Here is an 18,215-nt window from a genome sequence, read left to right on the forward strand (position 1 = left end):
TTCAGCAGACATCATGAAAATATGAATAGTGCACCCTTGCCTATTGCAATTAGGTCTGTGTCTGTCTCATGTTCCTACCCCTAGAGGTTTTCCTTGTCTCATGTTCCTGCCCCTAGAACTTTTCCTTTTCTCTGCCTCAGCTGAATTCTTTTCACTCCAGCTACCCTGGCCCCTACATAACCTTTCTGTTGACACCTTGGATTCATTGTTGATGCATAATCCTCAAATTGACATACCTTTATTCTTTAGGATAAGTTTAGAGATGAGTGATTATTGAACTCCAACCATTTTTTTAAGTTTTGGCATTAAAATAGAGGGGTTTTTTTTATATTTAGCTGATGTTTTTCAGTAGAATTTAGAGATGCTACTAAAGCAATAGTCCAACATTGAATTTCAGTTTGTCCTCAGAGGTGATAACCTCTGAGATATCGGGGATGGTAATCTAGAGACTTGACAGTTTCAGAAGGAAAAAAAAGAAAAGGAAGAAAGAAAAAGAAGGGGGAGATAAGGCTTTGACCCTGCTGAACTCTTTGAACCTAAAAGGCTATTTGCTTCTAATATCTTTTGATCACCATCAGCTTTTGCCTGAGTAACACACATGACTTGCAGTTAGGAACATAAGACTGGGAAAAATCAGTATGGTTGTAAGAGCTGGGACATTAGTCTGTGCCTTTCTGCTCTCTCTGCTGTAATGGAATTTTTTTTTCCTCTCTGCAAATGTACTGAAGTTCACTGGTCTCACCCATTTGTACAGAGATTGCTTATTTCAGGGGGCTGTGTCCTGTCTTTAATCTGCTGTCTTCACCTTGTCCCCATTCTTACTTCTTTTCCATTCTCATGAGTCCTCATCTTCATCTCCTCATTTCCTACTAAATTACATTGAAACTCACTATTAAAACTCTTTAGAATTTTTTTTCCTCAGGCATTTTTAGATAGGTTTTTTGATTCACACCTTTAAGTTTCAGTTATATGTTCTTTCTGATATTGCCAGATATTTCTGTGGGGTTTGTAAGTACACAATTATTCAAAAATATTATACTGAGAAAAGAACAGGACCTAAAGTCTCCTCTGGACTGTAATTTGTGCAGCTCAGTTTACCACCCTAGAAAAATCACTCCATTTTTTTTTTTCAGTGGCTTTCTTCCTGAAGCATTTCACAGATTGCATGGTGTCCTTTAGAGAATTTTGAATAGCACAGTGTGTTTCTTTGTTTTTGGCTCATGGCTGTACCCTGACATCCCAAGGGCTGAAGGAAAAGGAAAACAAAACGAGGCAGGAGTGTACTTAGTGAAAGAGTCAATCCATGCTGGCATTTAAGTATTTAAATACACTGATTTGTTTGCTTTGCACTGGGCTGTTGTTGTGGACAGTTGAGCAGGAGGGTTCTAAGCACCTGTTTTTCCATCTCATGTAAACCACAAACTACAACTGCAGTGAGAATGTGGTGTCACATCCTGGCTGCCTCTGGGGCATTGTGCCAGCTGGCCAAGGGAGGGGATTCTCCTGCTCTGCTCCGCTCTGATGGGGCCTCACCTTGAGGCCCGTGAGCAGTTTTGGGCACCACAATATAAGAAAGACATTGGACTATTACAGAGTGTCCAGAGGATGGCCTCAAAGATGAAGGGCCTTGAAGGGGCCTTGGTCTGTTCAGCCTGGAGGAGGCTGAGGGGAGACCTCATTGCAGTTCCAGCCCCCTGGGAGGGGAAGAGGAACAGCAGACGTGGATCTCGTCTTTGTGGTGAGCAGTGACAGGACCCGAGGGAATGGCTTGGAGTTGTGTCAGGAGAGATTTACATTGGGTATTAGGAAGAGGTTTTTCACCCAGAGGGTGCTTGGACCCTGCAACAGGCTCCCCAGGGCAGTGCTCACAGCACCAAGCCTGACAGAGTTGAAGAAGCATTTGGACAACAGTCGCAGGCACACGCTGTGAGCCTTGGGTTGTTCTGTGCAAGGCCAGGAGCTGGACTGGATGGTCCTGATGGGTTTTTTCCAGCTCAGCTGACTCTGTGATTCTGTGTCAGACACAGGTAATCCTGTGGCATATATTTTGGCTGATTTTCTCTTACGCACATGCTCTCTGTACTCTGCCTCATTCCTTGCTTGCTAGTGCTGTTCTTTTCTATCTCCCCCTCTATCCTTTTTCCTGGCTCCTGCTCTTTGTCTCACTTGCCAAGAGATGAGTTTTCTAGCCTGGATATGAACTGCCCATGTTCTCTATTGCCCTGTTTACAAAGACATGTATACATGTCAGAGTTTGGAGTGTTGCCCTTTGCTGGCACAAAGTAACAAGAGGAAATAACCTTTTCTCCTTTCTTTCTTCCTGTTCTGTTTATAGAGAATTGTGATCAGAAAAAAAAAAAAAAGGCCAACAAAGATAAACCAACTACAGAGCAGGATGTCTAATAGGGTCTGAAGGGCTTCCCTCCAGGGAGAAGCTGCTTGAGACTTACTAACTTTTGCACATTTTACAGGAAAATGGTTGTTTCACTCTGAAATCTGAAATTGGTTTCAGAGGGGAAAAAGGTCTGAAACATTTGACAGAGTCTTCATTAATAGTTCTTGATGTTCTTCTAGTTTGCATTTTCAAGCCCTCCATCATCAGGAACAAAGCAAATGTTACTTCAATAAGCTGATAATAATATGCATTTTCTTATTCACATATCCTGTTTCAGAGCACATTAAGTTCATTCAAGTGAAGCTTTGAGTCTATAGCTGAAAAGGAAAAATTGAAGATGTGGCCACTATTGACCCTCCAGCAGCATTGATCCAGGAGCACCAGTAATTCAGCATACTTTGTTAAAGAAATCAATAGTGAAGACAAAGATCTTTAGCCAGTGGAACATCTACCTGTGCAGGATCACAGAACCACTGAGGTTGAAGGGCACCTCTGGAAATCATTTAGTCCAGCCCCTTTGCTCAAGGCAGAGCCAAACCAGGGTATTAGTACATAATGATAAGAGCCCTCTCCAGGCTAAACAATCCCAGCTGTCCCAGCCTTGCTCCAGTCCCTGGTGGTTATTATCTGTGCTATCCATCTAACACCCACTTACTAAAGTATCTGGAAGTATATTCTCCTGTAGGGTTGGGAATCTCTCTTCTGCAGGCACCATCCATGTCTGAGTTATCTGAAGTGGGATGTTTATGGAGACAGAGTTCAGGGTTTCTGCTAGAGGGGAACCCTTGCCCCATCCATCCATCCTGGAAGGAGCGTTCCTGCTCTCAGCAGGTTGCCACATTCACTGCTTTCACCTCAGGCTGCAGTTTCTGGGAGCCTTTAGCAGAGTCTTGTGGTGTACTCCTGTGTGTTGCATCTTTGCTTCACCCCTTTCATAATAAATGGACTTCTTGAAGCTTTATTTAGTGGTGTTTTGAGGATTTCAGATGTCTTTCCCTGGCACTTTGTGTTCAAGCTCAGGAGATTACCTTGTGCAACAGTAACACTGGCAGGTCTTGTTCCAGGAGCAGCTGCAGTTGCTTTATTTTACTTTTTTATTTTATTTTATATGGTTATTTTTTATTGTTATTTTATATGGTTTTATATGGTTTCTTTTATTTTATATGGTTTATTTTATATGGTTCCATTATTTTTACATATAGTATGCTCATATGAATCAATATGGTCAGAAGAATAAACCTGATTTTTTTGTTTAGTCAGAGTTGTTTAGTAAAATTGAATTCACTTTGTTTGTCCACTCAGTGGTGTGTGGTTGAACAGAAATTCCCCAGGGTACAATCTCTGTGTGCTTTTGAGCCGATTCCATTATTTTCTATATAATCATTGCTGTCTGAGAGTTAGACACTAGATGTCTAACTAAAAAAAGTTATAAGGTAAGATCTTGAATTTACACTGTTTGCATAAGCAGGCAGGAAATATAAAATATAGATTCACCATTTCTTTTATTGCAGTGGGGTGATGATTTACATGGGACATTACCTGCTTGGAAATGAATGTTTTGCAGCCTCTAAGGGCTTCAGGATATAAACTTGTCCCTGTGAAAGTAGAAGGGGAAGATGCCCCAATTTTTAAATTTTTAATTCCCCCCACCACCCCACCATGTAGTAGAAACTGCAAAATGTATAAACAGCAGGATGGGATTGTTGGAGTTACTTGTACTTGGCATACTCTGAAAGGGGTTTGTTCACATTTGCAAACCAAAACCAAAAATCTGGAAGGCTGAAACAGAAAATGACCAACTGCAACCAAAGCATTTGCTGCCTGTTTGTTCTGAATGTGCAATTGGCCTTGGTCTTTTAATTATAATCCATGGAGATGGCTCTGTTCCCTACCCACCCTCAGGCTTCCAGGAGCACTGAGTGCTTAGGGCTTGGGCTGCTAATGCTATAATTGAAACAGCTGCTCTGCTTTCTAAGTACTTTATTCATTCACCTTCTAAAATGCTGATGGATCTGTGGCATGTTCTGGGCCTTTTCTGTAGATATGAATCTCAAACACAGCCACTTGCTAGATAGAACTACTGGAGAGCATTTGTCACAGCTTTTAGTGTGCTGCCTCATTTGCCACAGCTTTTAGTGTGCTGTCTCAGTTTTCAAAGAGGGAAGAAAATGGGAGAAGGTGACAAGAAGGCTGCTCTGAGGCCACAGTGGTCTTTGGACTGAATTCACTTCACCTACAAGACCAGACGTCCTAATTCTCCATTATTCTCAGTGACTTAAACTGAAAGTGAATGTAAAATATTACTAGGCCAAAAGGTCATTATTTTTACATTCTGCACTGATTTTTATATTAGCTCACACAGGGAAATGCCTCTTGGAATTGTGCTGTAAATGAGCAGAGCGTGGGAGTGCCTGGCACTAATTCACTCCAGGCTAGGGGTTGCAGTGCAGCCCTTCCTTTCTCTCCTGCCTTGGGACAGCAGTGACCAGGCTAAGCTGCTGCTGAAGTCCTTGATAAAATTTGAAAACTTCATGCAGTCCATAGAAGCTGAAGTATACCCATGGTCTTTCTCGATACACCTTCCTTTGCTCGCTGTTTTACCTTATCCCTGCATTCAGCTCAATTCCAAATTGCTGTCTAGAAAAGGAGAGTTTAGTCATCATGTCAGATGAATTCTGCTTAATTAGTGGAAAGGCATCCCAGTGTGGGCTAATGGCAAGGCTGGTGTGAGGCTGACAGTGGCTGACATGGATATTTTCAGCAGGGCTGTGGAAGAAATGGAGTTATAGATTAAAACACAAGCACTTGATTGCTCTGATGGAGCTTTAGCATAATTTCATCTTCTTTCAGCCCACTGCTCAGCACATCCTATGGGCTGAGGCAACTATAACCTCCTTGTGACCAGAATTCAATATGTCCTGAGGCAATTTCCCCAAGCAAAAAGGGTGCAGGAGCATTTGGATTTGAACTCTTTAATTTCCCAGGAGCTGATTCACCCAAGAACAAGCTGAAACTGCATAAAGTCATTGAGCTAAGCAGAGGTAGGGGCTGCTGTGGTTCATGGCTTGTTTTTTATTGAACAGTATTGATTGTCCTTGGCAAATGTGGAGCCAGAGAGCCTTGTGGTTATGCCTGTTAGGGAAAATTAGAGGTCATTGTGGGACTTTGAGAGTCAATAAAACTAAATTTTGATGAAAAAGGCAAAACTCTACTTTGGAGTAGGCAACCCATGTAGAAAAGCAGTGAGGGGGGAAAGAAAGAGTGGAAATTTTACTGTATTTCGTATCAGTCTACAAAACTTGCATTATGGTTCTTCTCAGGAGAGGAAGAACAGCAAGGAAATAGTTCTAGAAAAGAGTACATTGAAAAATCCTCTTGATGTGGCATGAAACGGATCATCAATGTTAAGAAATGCAGTTTTGGTGTTGCTCCCTAGTTTTTCCTACATATAGGTGATCTGACAATATGTACTCTTGCGTGTGGATATTTTGCATTCCTGCAGCCTTATTTTCTGAAGTGCTCAAAGGTTGTTGCAGGTTCATATAGAAAAACTCATCCTTGTTCAGAGTATAATTTATATGTTATATTGCAAACAGGGTTTAAGTCACAGGGTAGGAATAGTGCCTGAATTTGTTTGGCCTTTTTCACTGAGCTGAGTATTAACTTAATCAAGCCTTACAATACCCTCAGGTACCAAGGATACCTTTTTATACAGATGTCCATAGAAATGTCACAGTGTTTCTGAAGTCACATTGAAATATCATGGCAAGGACCTTTTTCCTCATTTTTGCCCTGTGAGGGAATTGTGGTTTTCTTTCCAGCCTTTGCCCAATACAAGTGAGCTTGTAAGTGAGACATTTTCTTTGAGGCTAAGCTCATATTTCTGTGCTCCCGAGCTTTCCTGGATGCTGCAGTGCATGGTCTTCTTCCGAGAAGGGTGTCTAAAGGCAAGAGCTATCTCAGAAAATATTATTGAATTGCAATTACTGATGTTGTTAAAAAAAGGACTACTTGAATTTGAAAAACAACTTAATGTAATACTGAGATGAGCAGCATTGTCAGGACTCCTATTTTGGGAATGCATGAAAAGGCCTAGGTATTTTCTTTATCAGTAAATACTAAAGACAGTCCTCATGTTTTCGTGTGCTTTTAGAATCAAAAACACCTTCAATTTCATTGACAATATTAACCCAAGGAAATGAGCTTTTTGGTTTAGGAACCTTTTTATTTGATTGTGGGGAGCCAGTATATTATGCTGGAACATCTTGTGGAGTCTGTTTTCTATGCATGTTTCTTGTCAAGACTTTTCTATTTATGCTCAAAGGAAGCGTGTGTGCCAAATGTTGAGACTAACAGGCAAATGTATTCTGAGCTAAATAAAACAGCTCCATGCTCCAGGTTCTGGGAAGCTGAGAAACCAGACAGTGTCTTAAACTCATACCTGCAGGCAGTGACAGATGCAGCTGGCTACTCCTGACTTCCCTTCTGAATGTTCAGTGTGGCTTGCTCTGATTCTCTTTCAGAAATGCCCAATACTAAATTCAGGAGATTTGGCTCAGTGGGACAGAAACAGTCTCACATGTGTGGGAAAACTAGACTTGACTTTTGGTAGCATTTTTGGATCTACCCAGCAGATGTTACTGGTGTATATGTTGCAAATGTGGTAAGAGGGGCAGATGTTGTCAGCACTGGACATTGCTGTGGCTGCTGCTGTGTTGAAAGCAGCAGCAAACCTCACTTTGGTGGCATTTCTGTCTCTTTAAAGTTGACATTTTTGTTAAGTGGTATGATCTGTCTGACTTCTGAAGTGTCATTTGCTCTGAAGAGCAGACACTGGCCCCTCAAGTTCCTTCTCTTTGAGGACACTGACAAAGTGACTGTTTTAGTCACTCTCTCTTTTTATTTTAAATTCCTTCTCCATTCGAAATTGAGTCATACAATTCAAAGGCCCCTTCCCCAAAAGGGTAACTCTTACAATACCTGCTGCATAAGCAGTAGTGGATGAAACCTGTCTGCATTCCAAGCCTCATATTTCCCATCCTTCCTAATGAATCATTTCTTTCAAATTACTGTGTTTGAAGGAGGTAAATTAAATTGGAAAAGAAAGATTTTCATCAAGAAATGCATCTTTTATTTTCACACCTGCAATTTTCTTTCCTATTACCCCTCACATTGCTTACAGTGCATAGATATCCCCTGTATTGTACAGCTATATGGGAAGCATTTCACTTCTCTTTGTTCTGCACCATGTTTTATTCTTATTTACTTGTCTGTTTTGCATCTCATATGGCGCATGCTTTGCCCAGTGCAATTATATCTTACCTCTGTGCTGCGGGCAAAGACTGGCAACAGCTGAAGTTATGGGAAAGGTGGTATTTGCTGAGGATTATCTGCCAGCCTTTTTTGTTTCTGGGAATCTCTAATACCCAGTCAGGCTATTTTTTTTCTTTTTAACCAGAAAGCTTTTTATGGGATTTGACCTGATGAAATGGGTTTTAGAAGCCTCTTGGAGGACTGTCTTGTAGTGGGCGGGAATGCCTGGAGTAGATGTTCTGTAAATCCTTCTGAGCCTAATGATTCAAACAGTTCTTTATCTAGTCTTTAATCTTGCTTTAGCTGTATTGATATCTGATTTTCAAGTTTAGGTTATTACAGCTGCTAGGTAATTGCAACATATTTGTAAAGGATAGACAGCAAGCACAGCTGTTCTCGTCAGTGAAATCTTCTTTCTCACTCACTCTTTGAACCTAACTTTGAACCTCAAATTTTTCATGGCTTTATTTCCACCAGATAGGTAGTGAGTGGATAAAATATTCCTATTCCCTTTACCTGTGCCATGAAAAGCCATTGCTGAGTGTGGAGGCAAAAATCCTGGTTTAACTGGTCTCCCAGACACAGCTGTTGAGAACTAAATAATTTCAGAGTATTTTGCCACTGCTCTTTCTTTTTAAAAGACATTCTGTCTTTCTAAAGCCTTGACTGTATATGGCTGTAATTAGGATTAGATTGTTTTACTTTCAATATTTAAATAAAAAATGAAAACTATTCTTTGGGACACCTAAGCAGCCTTGTACATTGTGTTGAAAGGATGGAGTTTCCTTCTGATCCTCAAAGACAATTAAGTTACTCCCTGAAGCATGAAATTTAATTACCCTCATCAGAAGCATCACGATGCAGTGGATTAGGACATAGGAATAAGAATAAGAAACTTTTATCTCTGATCCTAGTTCTATCTAACTACTGACTAAATGAATCACATAACCTTGCTGTGCCTCCTTTTCACCCACCTGAAAAATGAGATGTTTGATTTCTTTGCTAAAGTGCTGTGAGGTCTGTACAACCACCTAAAGATATCGTGGTTTGTATGAATGCTCAGTGTTCCTGGTATTGCCTGGGCTTACATGCTGCCAACAGTTACTGCAACTTGGTTTCACATCAGTTTTGGGGCTACATCTTGGATGTGATAGCTAATTTTAGCATCCCAGGAGTGCCTCCAACTATGTACTGCTTAAGAGGCAGAAGAAAGTTCTGTTGTGTGTGGTTTAACTGGGGAATGTAAAGAAAGTTCAGGGCCAGATGAACACATTCCTCTGAGCAAGCTGTTGAGCTCTACTGCTCTTGCAATTGCAGAAGGCTCTTACTGGAGTGATTAGCCATGTCATGTCCATGGGGAGCTCCCACAAAAAACATCAGAACTGTTTATTGGAAGTGATGAAGTAGCTAATTAAAATAATTGGTTCTGTCATTTAAAAAACCAACAATGCTTTCTCATGTCTCATCCACTCTTGTCCGATAGAGTTTTTATGTGATGAGTTTCTTAGCATGTCTAGAGCACTAAGTTTACATTTTGGAATGGTCAGTAACAAAAATTGTCCTGTAAAAACCTTGTTTACTCATTCCACAGACTTTTTGAAAAGATTAGCTGAATTGATAATAACTCTGCCATTTATTTAGTGGGTTACCTTCCAGGGGAAAATTGATTACTCTCTTGCAAAGAGGTTTGCCCTCCACCATACAGCATAAATTCATTGTCTGACTTTGAATCCCTCTACAGTTCCTCTGCTCTTTGCTCCAGGGCTGAGTCAGTGTTAAATCCTGTAAAAAGTTTCTCATTTGTACTCACAAGAATAAGATTTAATTATGAGTGTGCAACTCTTTAGTCAGCTACCTTTTCAGTTCTTCACAATGCTCAAATACAAGTCTTCACAAGTTTTCAGAGCAGGGAATTTTCTTCAAACAAGTTAGAAAGGCAAAATCTTTGTAAGAGTGTTTTCTAGCTGACATTCAGAAAGGCAGTTAAAAAATAATATTTTAACTCTGTGGAAGTTAACAAGGACAGGTATTTTTTCTGTAGGTTTTATCTTCTGCCATTTCAATAGTTTTTCCTGTGTAGAGTGTTTTCCCACATGTTGTGGCTGCGTAGCGTGCTCTCTGCACAGGAGAAGAGTCCACTACCAAAGAAACTGTATTGGCTTAATTGCAAACTTCCATTGTTGGCTAGGAATAAGTAGAAGATTAAAAAATACCCTTCACAGGCAACTTGTGTTTCACTGAAGCCTAAAGCAGTTTCTTCCATATTGCAATATCTTCCCAGCTGTACAATTCTCAGTGGAGCAGCTGTACAAAGGAGCCCAGCACTGCAATTCCAGAGAGAGGGTAGATTTAACCTCCTTTCCAGCACTCATGAGGGGGTATAATTGCATTTTGGAGTCAAAATCTTGTTGGACTCCTGTTGTAGGCAAGGTAATTACTCAATGCCTGGCTTATTGGTCAAACCAAGCACAGTTACAGCACACTTTCTTGGGGGGAGGTGGCAGTGGTTTCAGTTTCATCTTAAAAGCACTGAAAGAGTAACAGGAAAGAAAACAATTTCAATTTTTAAAAATTTTGTTTTAATAGCAAAACTTTTGTGAAAGCATCTTCTAAAGGCATTTTGAGGAAAGGGTGGGGAAGCTTTCTTGAGCCACCCACAGGAATGCTAAAGGTCTGATCCAATGACACTAATAAAGGTCTCAGCTGTATTTAACCTACCAGTTACAGTTTTGTCTTGCTTATGCAAAAGGCCAAAGAAAAGGGTAGAAAGACGGTCGGCATTAAATCAATAGAGGAAAAGGGATACTATTTTTCTTTCCCTTAAAAAGTAAAGTTTTCCAATTTTTCTTGCTCTTATAAAGTAAAATTATCAATGAGCAGAGGAATTAACATTGCAAACTTTGTGTTGTGCATCAAGAATTTCCTCCTTTAATGTTAAATAATTGCTTGCATTATTGTACAGTATTTTTATCTGTTCCCATTTTCCAAGACTATATTATCATGCTTTAAATTCTGGACCTGATGTCATTTAAGTAATTTTAGGGTCAGTAAACTGAAATTACTTTAAAGTTGATAATTAAAAATATTTACCAGGCAATGTATTATATTGTTTGAATTAATGAAAAAAGAGTTTACCCAGACTCCTGTAGATGATTTTATTTCTAATCCTGTCTCTATAAATTTTATTGGCATCCTCTTGAAAACATTTTTTCATTTTCTGTTGACTCGAGCCTGAAAAGGTCTTATCTGCTTCTTCCTTTCTGCAGTGCCCATTAATTGTTGAAGCAAAGGAAAGTCTGAAGCAATATGGAGGCAAGATTAAAACATATTATAAACTTCTGCATAATTATGCAGGGCCATGCAGGATGAAAAAGTTATGTTCTTTCCCCTATTTATCCATTAAAGAGAAAAAATTCTCATTTGGACTCCTAGCGCTAATTTTAATTCCACCCTTAACAAGGTTTCATTCTCAAAAATCAGCTTCTAATATTTTCACTGCTGCAGGCAGATTTTGATGTGAAATACTCTGACACAGCTGCTATTATTTATATTTAATTTTTTAATTCCCAAAAGTTTGCAGAACCTTTTACCAAAGAGAGAAAATCTAAGCCCTTGCCAAGATAACTGCATTTTTCTTTCAGCCACACCATGATGAATGCTGGTAGCAGCAGGAATATTTTACATGAGAGCCTCAACCTGAAGAAATAAAATCACACTGTCACTCAATTTAGCTACAAGGAGTCTGTTCAATTCCACAATTTTTATTCTGGAAAGTGCAGGTGAGAGTGCAGAATTCAGCTTGAATTCACAGAACATTTGCCTCAAGGAGAGGAGATAGTTGGAAGTTCTTGTATTCCCTCAACCTGCCATTAATTGTTGCTGGGAGCACATGAGCTGATTCATGCCCCTTGCAGGGCCCATGCAGCTCTTTATTCCCCACAATACAGTTCAGTTAGCCCTGATTTACTGTGATTTAAACACTAGTTCTTTGGGGCTTCTTGCTAATAATTTCCATACTTTTGTTGTAAGTGGAAGACTTGCTTTCAAATTTTCTGTGAAAGTGAGAAAGTGGGGGGTCTGTCAAAGCTAGGACAGTATTCTGGGTGAAACTTAACTTCTGCTGTTGGCTCAGTGCAAACTGCACTCCTCTGAAGACAGTGGTGGCACAGGTGGCAGCACAGGTGTCAGACTGGCTGACAGCACAGAAATTAATTCTACCTTCCAGAATTAGCTGGAAGTCTGGGGAATGATCACAAAGATGATTGCTGTACATGGGAGTAAACTGGAGTCCCAAAGCTTGCTGCAATCAAGCATTTTGAAACCCCTCTTTAATAGGATGAAAGAGTATGTGAGTGTTAATTGGATTCAAAATCATTTAGCCATGAAGGCAGACAAATGCAGGGTTCTGGCTTGAGACTTTACTTGAGAGTTCTAACACTTTTTTTTTAATGCACTGCCTCTAAGAGATCATCCTGACTTGAACTTGCAATTAATCAGTGCTGGCATTACCCAGAGGAGCATGCAAAATGGCATCCAAAGCATTAGTGTATCGATTAGAATTAATCAGGAAAGTGTTCCTTCTGAAGCTACATGCTGCATGAACAACCAGAGCGTCTTAACTACCTCTCAAGTTTCCATGACAACTGGATTGTGGCTTCTGAAACCTAGAGCCTAGCCAACTGAGTCATGGATGGGGCACTTAAGAAAAGTTAGGCTACAGAGAAGTACTTTGGCTTGTTTGGGACCCAGCACCTCACCCTTGCAGAGCTGAGAGAGGCCAAAGGTTGTGTCCAGCTCACCTTCACATTAAGGACTGAGTATGAAGAAGCCATTTGAAAATGTAGCCCTTGCTCCCCTGTGTAAAGCTGAGCTCAGGTTCTCTCAGTAGTGTTTTCTGTTTTGGAGAAAAGCCTTCTGATAGAAACTCTGGGTGTTGCCCAGGCTTTCTTTAAGCAACTAATTCTTTCTAGGTGACATCCTCATCCAGGTCTGACCTTTTCTAAAGTATGAAAATATTTGTATCTAGGATTTTGGGTTACTCTATCACTGAAGACCACAGTGCTATTAGTTTCTGTCTAAACTGATGTATATTGCAGATTCTAGATATCTGAGACAATTTCTTTCTTAATGCAGCTTCAGTGAAAGACCTGATGGATCTGACTTGTAACAATACACTGAGCAGTGCCTAAACAATGCAACATAGTGTGTTGCTTTGCAGTATAAAAGTTTAAATTAAAATGTTAAACTGCAGAATTTTTTACTGCTTGAGACAGTATCCAGAGTGATCATCATGGTTATTATGGCCACTGTTGTGGTAGAAATAGGCCATGATGTTGAAGGCTATGTGATGATAGCTCTGGGTAGCATAAGTGATGCCTTTGTCCTTGCAGTTGTCAGCTTACTGGGCTGAGTGATCACTCTGTAGAGTGCTTGGAGGTCATGCAGAGGATAACAGGAGTAATCTGTTACCTACTGTTGTTTGCTTTTGGGTCCTGTGTTTCACAAATGCAGAATGGTTGAGGTTGGAAGGAACCCCTGAGACTGAGTAGTCCAACTTCCCTTCTTGATGCAGGGTGAGCTAAAGCAGGTTACCCAAAGCTATATCCATTCCCACTTTAAATATCTGGAAATAGAGGCTCCATAAGATTTCTGGGCAACTTGTTCCAGTGTTCAGTCACTCTTAAAGCAAGTAAGCTTTCTCTTGTGTTTTCATGGAATTTCTGGTCTTTCAGTCCAAGAAAAGTGCCTTGTGCTTGCCTGTTTTCCTTTCATTGGATACCCTTGTACAAATCTGTCTCCTTTTCATTCACTCATAATGGATCAACACTGATAAGATACTTCCTGAGCCTCCTCTTCTCCAGGCTAAGCAATCCCAGCCTCCTATTATATGTCAGATGCTCCAGTACCTAAATCATCCCTGTGGCTGTTTGCTGGACTCACTTCTGTACCTCATGTCTGTCTTGTGCAGGAAAGGGCTGCCCTGGACCTGGTCCTCCAGAAGTGTCTCTCCAGAGCTGAGTAGTGAGGAAGGATCACCCCTTTGATCTGTGTTTCCCAGTGTAGCCTGGGAAAATATTGGCCTTTCTTGTCACTGGGGGTATGTTTCTAGCTTAGGCTCAGCATTTTGTATACCAGGACCCACAGGTTGTCCTCTGCAAAGCCACTTTCTGGCCTGTGCTGGTGCATGAGGTTGTTCCTCTGCAGAGGCAGCACTTTGCATTTCTTTTTCTTGAACTTCATGAGGTTCCTGTTGACCCAAATTTCCAGCCTCTCCCAGTGGCAGCCCAACTGTCCCGTGCATCAGTTGCTTCTCCCAGTCTTGCTGGAAGCTTGTTGGTAGTGCAGCCTGTGCCATGATCCAGGCCATCAGTGAAGACAGAAAACACTCTGAAACCAGAGGTGTACTCCCAATGACTGGCTTCCAGCTGCACTTGGCACATTGGTGATAACCCTCCAAGGCAGTCCACCTCACTGCCCGCTCACAGTCTGAGCTTCCATCAGTCAGTGGTGACGGAATGGGAGAGAGTACTGGAAACTTATCAAAGTCAAGGTAAGCAACATCCACTGCCCTCCTCCTCGAGCAAGAAGGTGCTATCACCTCATTGTGCTATTTCTGTGCTATCATCTCAGCAAAGAAACCTGTCAGGCTGGTAAAGTATGACTCCAGTATGAGGCTCCTTACATGGTGTTTCCCCATCTATCCCAAAAGACAACTGAAGTAGCTTTCTGTTACCTTGCTAAAATGCTTTCTAAAATTAGATTCATAACATGTAGACCACTGATAGAAATTTAATAAAGCTATGCTAATTAACATCTAATATGTATTGGTTATGCTGAAGTAGATCTTGCTGATGCTGCTGCCAGGCAGCCTATCTATAGTACAGGATGTGCAAATGAGTGTGGGTCTGTGTAATACAGTGTGTTATACAGAAGGTCTGGAGATCAGAGTCCCAAATCTGCCACAGAATGATTGCAGAACTGATTCCTATCCGAATTTGCCCACAGGTGCCTCTGCTGACCCTGGAGCTATTTTTAATGTCCCTGATAAATCCCCCAGTTAATGTCATCTTTGTCTCCAAAATAAGATGCTGATACTTGGAATTTCTTTTCACATGAATCTCTGAATCTCAGGCACCCTATTGTAGGAATTTGTACCACAAAGTATGAATATATTTAGTAATGAATCTGGGCTTGAGTGAGTCTGCCTTTTCCAGTCTTGTGTGGTGGTGATATAAAACACCTGCTTGGCAACAGCTCTGGGAGTTAATAAAGTTTCTGTGGTAAACTATGAGAGGCCTGAGAATCTCAAACTAAAGTTATTGCACCAGTAACTCAAAAAAGCAATTCCTAAAACTCCTGGCACATTTATCCAGAGGGTTAGCAGTAGCACAGAAATGGAAATCATTGTTGAGAGCCACTGCGTACTTGGAATTAAAATCCATCAGTCTTCTGAAGCTGAGGAAAACAATTTTCATGACATACAGATGCTTTTGTATTTCATAATCAAATTTAATCCAGGGTTAGTTTTGGCTCTATTTGTAGGGAAATTTGTATCCTCTAATCCTTATAATATACCTAAGTTGAGATGACATCAGAAGAAATAACTCACACAGAAGCTAGGCATTTAAAATACTCTCAATGCTTTATTCTATTTAATTTCAGCAAAAGCAGATTTATCTCTGGGGGGAGTGGGACAGAAAAAGAGTGAGGACTCAACATCCTCCTCTCAAGTGGGAGCCTAGAGCACAGAAGGTGGAAGATGAGATGTGAAAATAAAAATAACTGTAAACAAAAAATGAAATTTAGCAGTCTATTTTCACTCTTCTCAATGGAAAAAGAGGGAGGAGGACACCTAGTAAATCATGAAAAAGCTGTGTTTGTTTTTCTGAGTTGCACATTGAACTGCAATAGTTGCCAGCAGGGTCCTTCTGCAACCTTTGCTTAGGACTTCAATTCTTTAGGTCCTTCACATACCTGTCAGCAGCTTCCTTGCCTGCTGGGAATTTTGTTGAGTTCAGTGGAGCATAATGACACCACTGTGTCCCTGAGGAGACAAACAACATGTCTGCCTCTGGAACCAAGAAAAGTCTCCTAGCTTCTGTCACAGTGTAGAGTCTGCAATTTAGGATTGATCCATGCTCACAGCAGGCACCAAGTGATGGTCAGTTGGTGCAAATGTCATATGCACATGTTGTTATATTTCCTTTTGGAAGGGTTTCTTAACTTCATAACATCCAGATTTTGGCATGCTTCTGGAGAAGGAGATTCTTGAAATCCGTGCCAGATAAACTGTGTAGCCTCTTTTGCTCAGAAGATCTGTTCCAGAGGGTTCCCTCCCTTCCCCCGCAAAAAAAGTGTTCTTTTTCCCAGCTCATGGACAAACACAAACACATATACAGGGAGGTGGTGGGGGTACTTGACAAGGAAATCTTTTTGTAAGAGGAATAAAAAGCTTTGGGCTTTTGTCAAAGGGCAATGAAAAATTTCTGACAACTAGAAATAATTACACTCTTCCCCTAAAATGCTTAATACTGGTGTTTGAAAACAACTTAAGGAAACGCAATACATTTTTGGTCTCATCTTTCAAAAGTTGCAGCTGGAGCTGCATTTCCTAATAGGCTTTGTGAGGCCCTGTTGGTTTGTTAGGCTCCAGCTGACCACTTACAGTATGCTACAAAGGGACTTTTCCCTTGGTGCTGAATTCTTCCTGTAACAGAAGAGAAATGTGAAAAAATTGCATTAGTAGTGGCTGAGTGACTTTACAGAATCTGTTGTCTCTGATCATGTTTATGGTTAGTGAGCAGGCCCTGATAACCTGGAGTGGAACAGGGGATGGGATCTGTATCACTGCTGAGGTAACAGTGCCTCTTGGGAACTGTTCACAAATGGTGTCAAGTGGTTTTATTGGCAGCCTGTGCCCCAGGATGAAAAGGGAGATGGGCCAGGCCATGTTATTGTACAAGTATTTAATTCCTTAACTTTTTTCTAGCAGAATTCCAGAATATTGGCAAAAATACAGATTTTATTTTAACTGTCTACCTTTAGACATGTCTTGTGGGATACAGAATTGGAATCAGGGGTCTACGAATAGTTTTTGTGCTCTCTGGCTGGAAGTTATTTCAGGTAAAGCAGCAGACCCAGCTGATTGGAGGGGAGGAGGTAGGCAGCCAGGCAGTGATGTCTTCCAGCATCTCAGGGAATAAATAAAGCTCATACAGGCTTTTTGTTCTCATTTACTCTTGGCAACAAGCAGACTTAAGTTGTAGGTAGCAGTCTTGGAGTGTGGATGTTAATCTCCAGGGCTGCTAATTCATTTCCTTGATTTACTTGCTGGGAATTTTTGTCATTTGGGAAGGAGGTAAGCAGGAAAAGAGGGACAGGAAGTGGAGGAGGAGAAATGACACATTTTAGATGTGGTGCTTCGTGCACAGGTAGACGTTCCGGCCAACTGCTTTAAAAGCAAAATGTGTTACCTCAACCAGTGATGCAGTGCTGGGAATTCAGAGCTATTGCACAGCCCTGGAGACTGCCTTATTTCCTGAGTGACTAAGAGAGTTTTTGGTGAGGCTCAGGAATGATATTTAAAGAGGATGTGCACGTGTGCTACAGATTTCACAGCTTTCTTTGCACAGAGAGTTAAGCTTCCTTTAAACAGCAGGCAGACATCTGCGGGCACAGAAGTGTGACAGAAAGGAGCTGTTGTTTAGTTGGGTTTCCACATCTTAGCTGGGTGGAAATCTTGGTGCTTAGAATCCTGCTTTTGCAGAATCCATGGGAGGGAAAGGCCCGGAGCATGGGGCACTGTGAGGGAAGTGAGGTCTGGGGTAGGAGGTGCAGTGTGACCAGCCATAAGTGGAGCTGCTCCTTTGGGGGATTTGGTATTTGTAAAGCAGTAGCCTTTCTTACAGCTCTTCTCCTGTGTTCTTTCCTCTTGCTCTGTGATGAGACCAGATGGGTGTTGCTTCAAAGGAGAGTTGGACACCTGGAGAAACCATTTCGGATCTCACTGGAATATGTTCCTAATGGGAACAAGAGCGTGGCAGCAGTGGATTCCTTCGCCATGAAGAACTGCAGCTCAGGTAACAGAGTATTTTATTGTTTCTAGCTTATAGTGCTTTGATGCCTTTGTGGAGAGAAGCACGATTTCTGACTGCTGCAGATGCCACAGAAGGAAAGGTTCTTGTCAAATGAATAATTTAAATTTTAAAAAATAAAATAGGGTCCTTCTCAGGGAAGGATCTTTTCTAATGTTGCCTTAAAACTTTCCTTCAAGAAGTTGAAAACAAGTTTGTTGTTTTGGTTTGCTTTGCCTTTTTTGGGGTTTTTTTTTTTGGGGTTTTTTTTTTCCCATTTGGGAAGAATAGCTATGAAAATTTAATTTGGAGAGAAAAGAAGCAGTATTCATCCTGGCTTGCCAGATGCATATCCTGACAACTTCACTTTTCTGCAGTAGAAAGTAGAGCAGATGAGGGCTTCCTTGACAGACACCTTGCAAGCCATCCTTTTT

General features: G+C 41.0%; 1 protein-coding gene across 3 annotated transcripts in view; it reads left to right on the forward strand.

Moving 5' to 3' along the window:
• The window catches only part of ALK (ALK receptor tyrosine kinase), a 307,302-nt gene that overhangs the window by 184,515 nt on the left and 104,572 nt on the right, over window positions 1–18,215 (forward strand). For all 3 annotated transcript variants that reach the window (XR_013181530.1, XM_077176040.1, XM_077176041.1), the window contains exon 5: window positions 17,660–17,787. Coding sequence is in view for 2 of the 3 variants with exons in the window: in XM_077176040.1 (XP_077032155.1) it covers window positions 17,660–17,787 (128 nt within the window). In the remaining variant the exon portion in view is untranslated. The remainder of the gene's footprint in view (window positions 1–17,659; window positions 17,788–18,215) is intronic.

Source organism: Agelaius phoeniceus, chromosome 3 (assembly GCF_051311805.1).
Source record: "Agelaius phoeniceus isolate bAgePho1 chromosome 3, bAgePho1.hap1, whole genome shotgun sequence".
Classification (NCBI taxonomy): Eukaryota; Metazoa; Chordata; class Aves; order Passeriformes; family Icteridae; genus Agelaius; species Agelaius phoeniceus.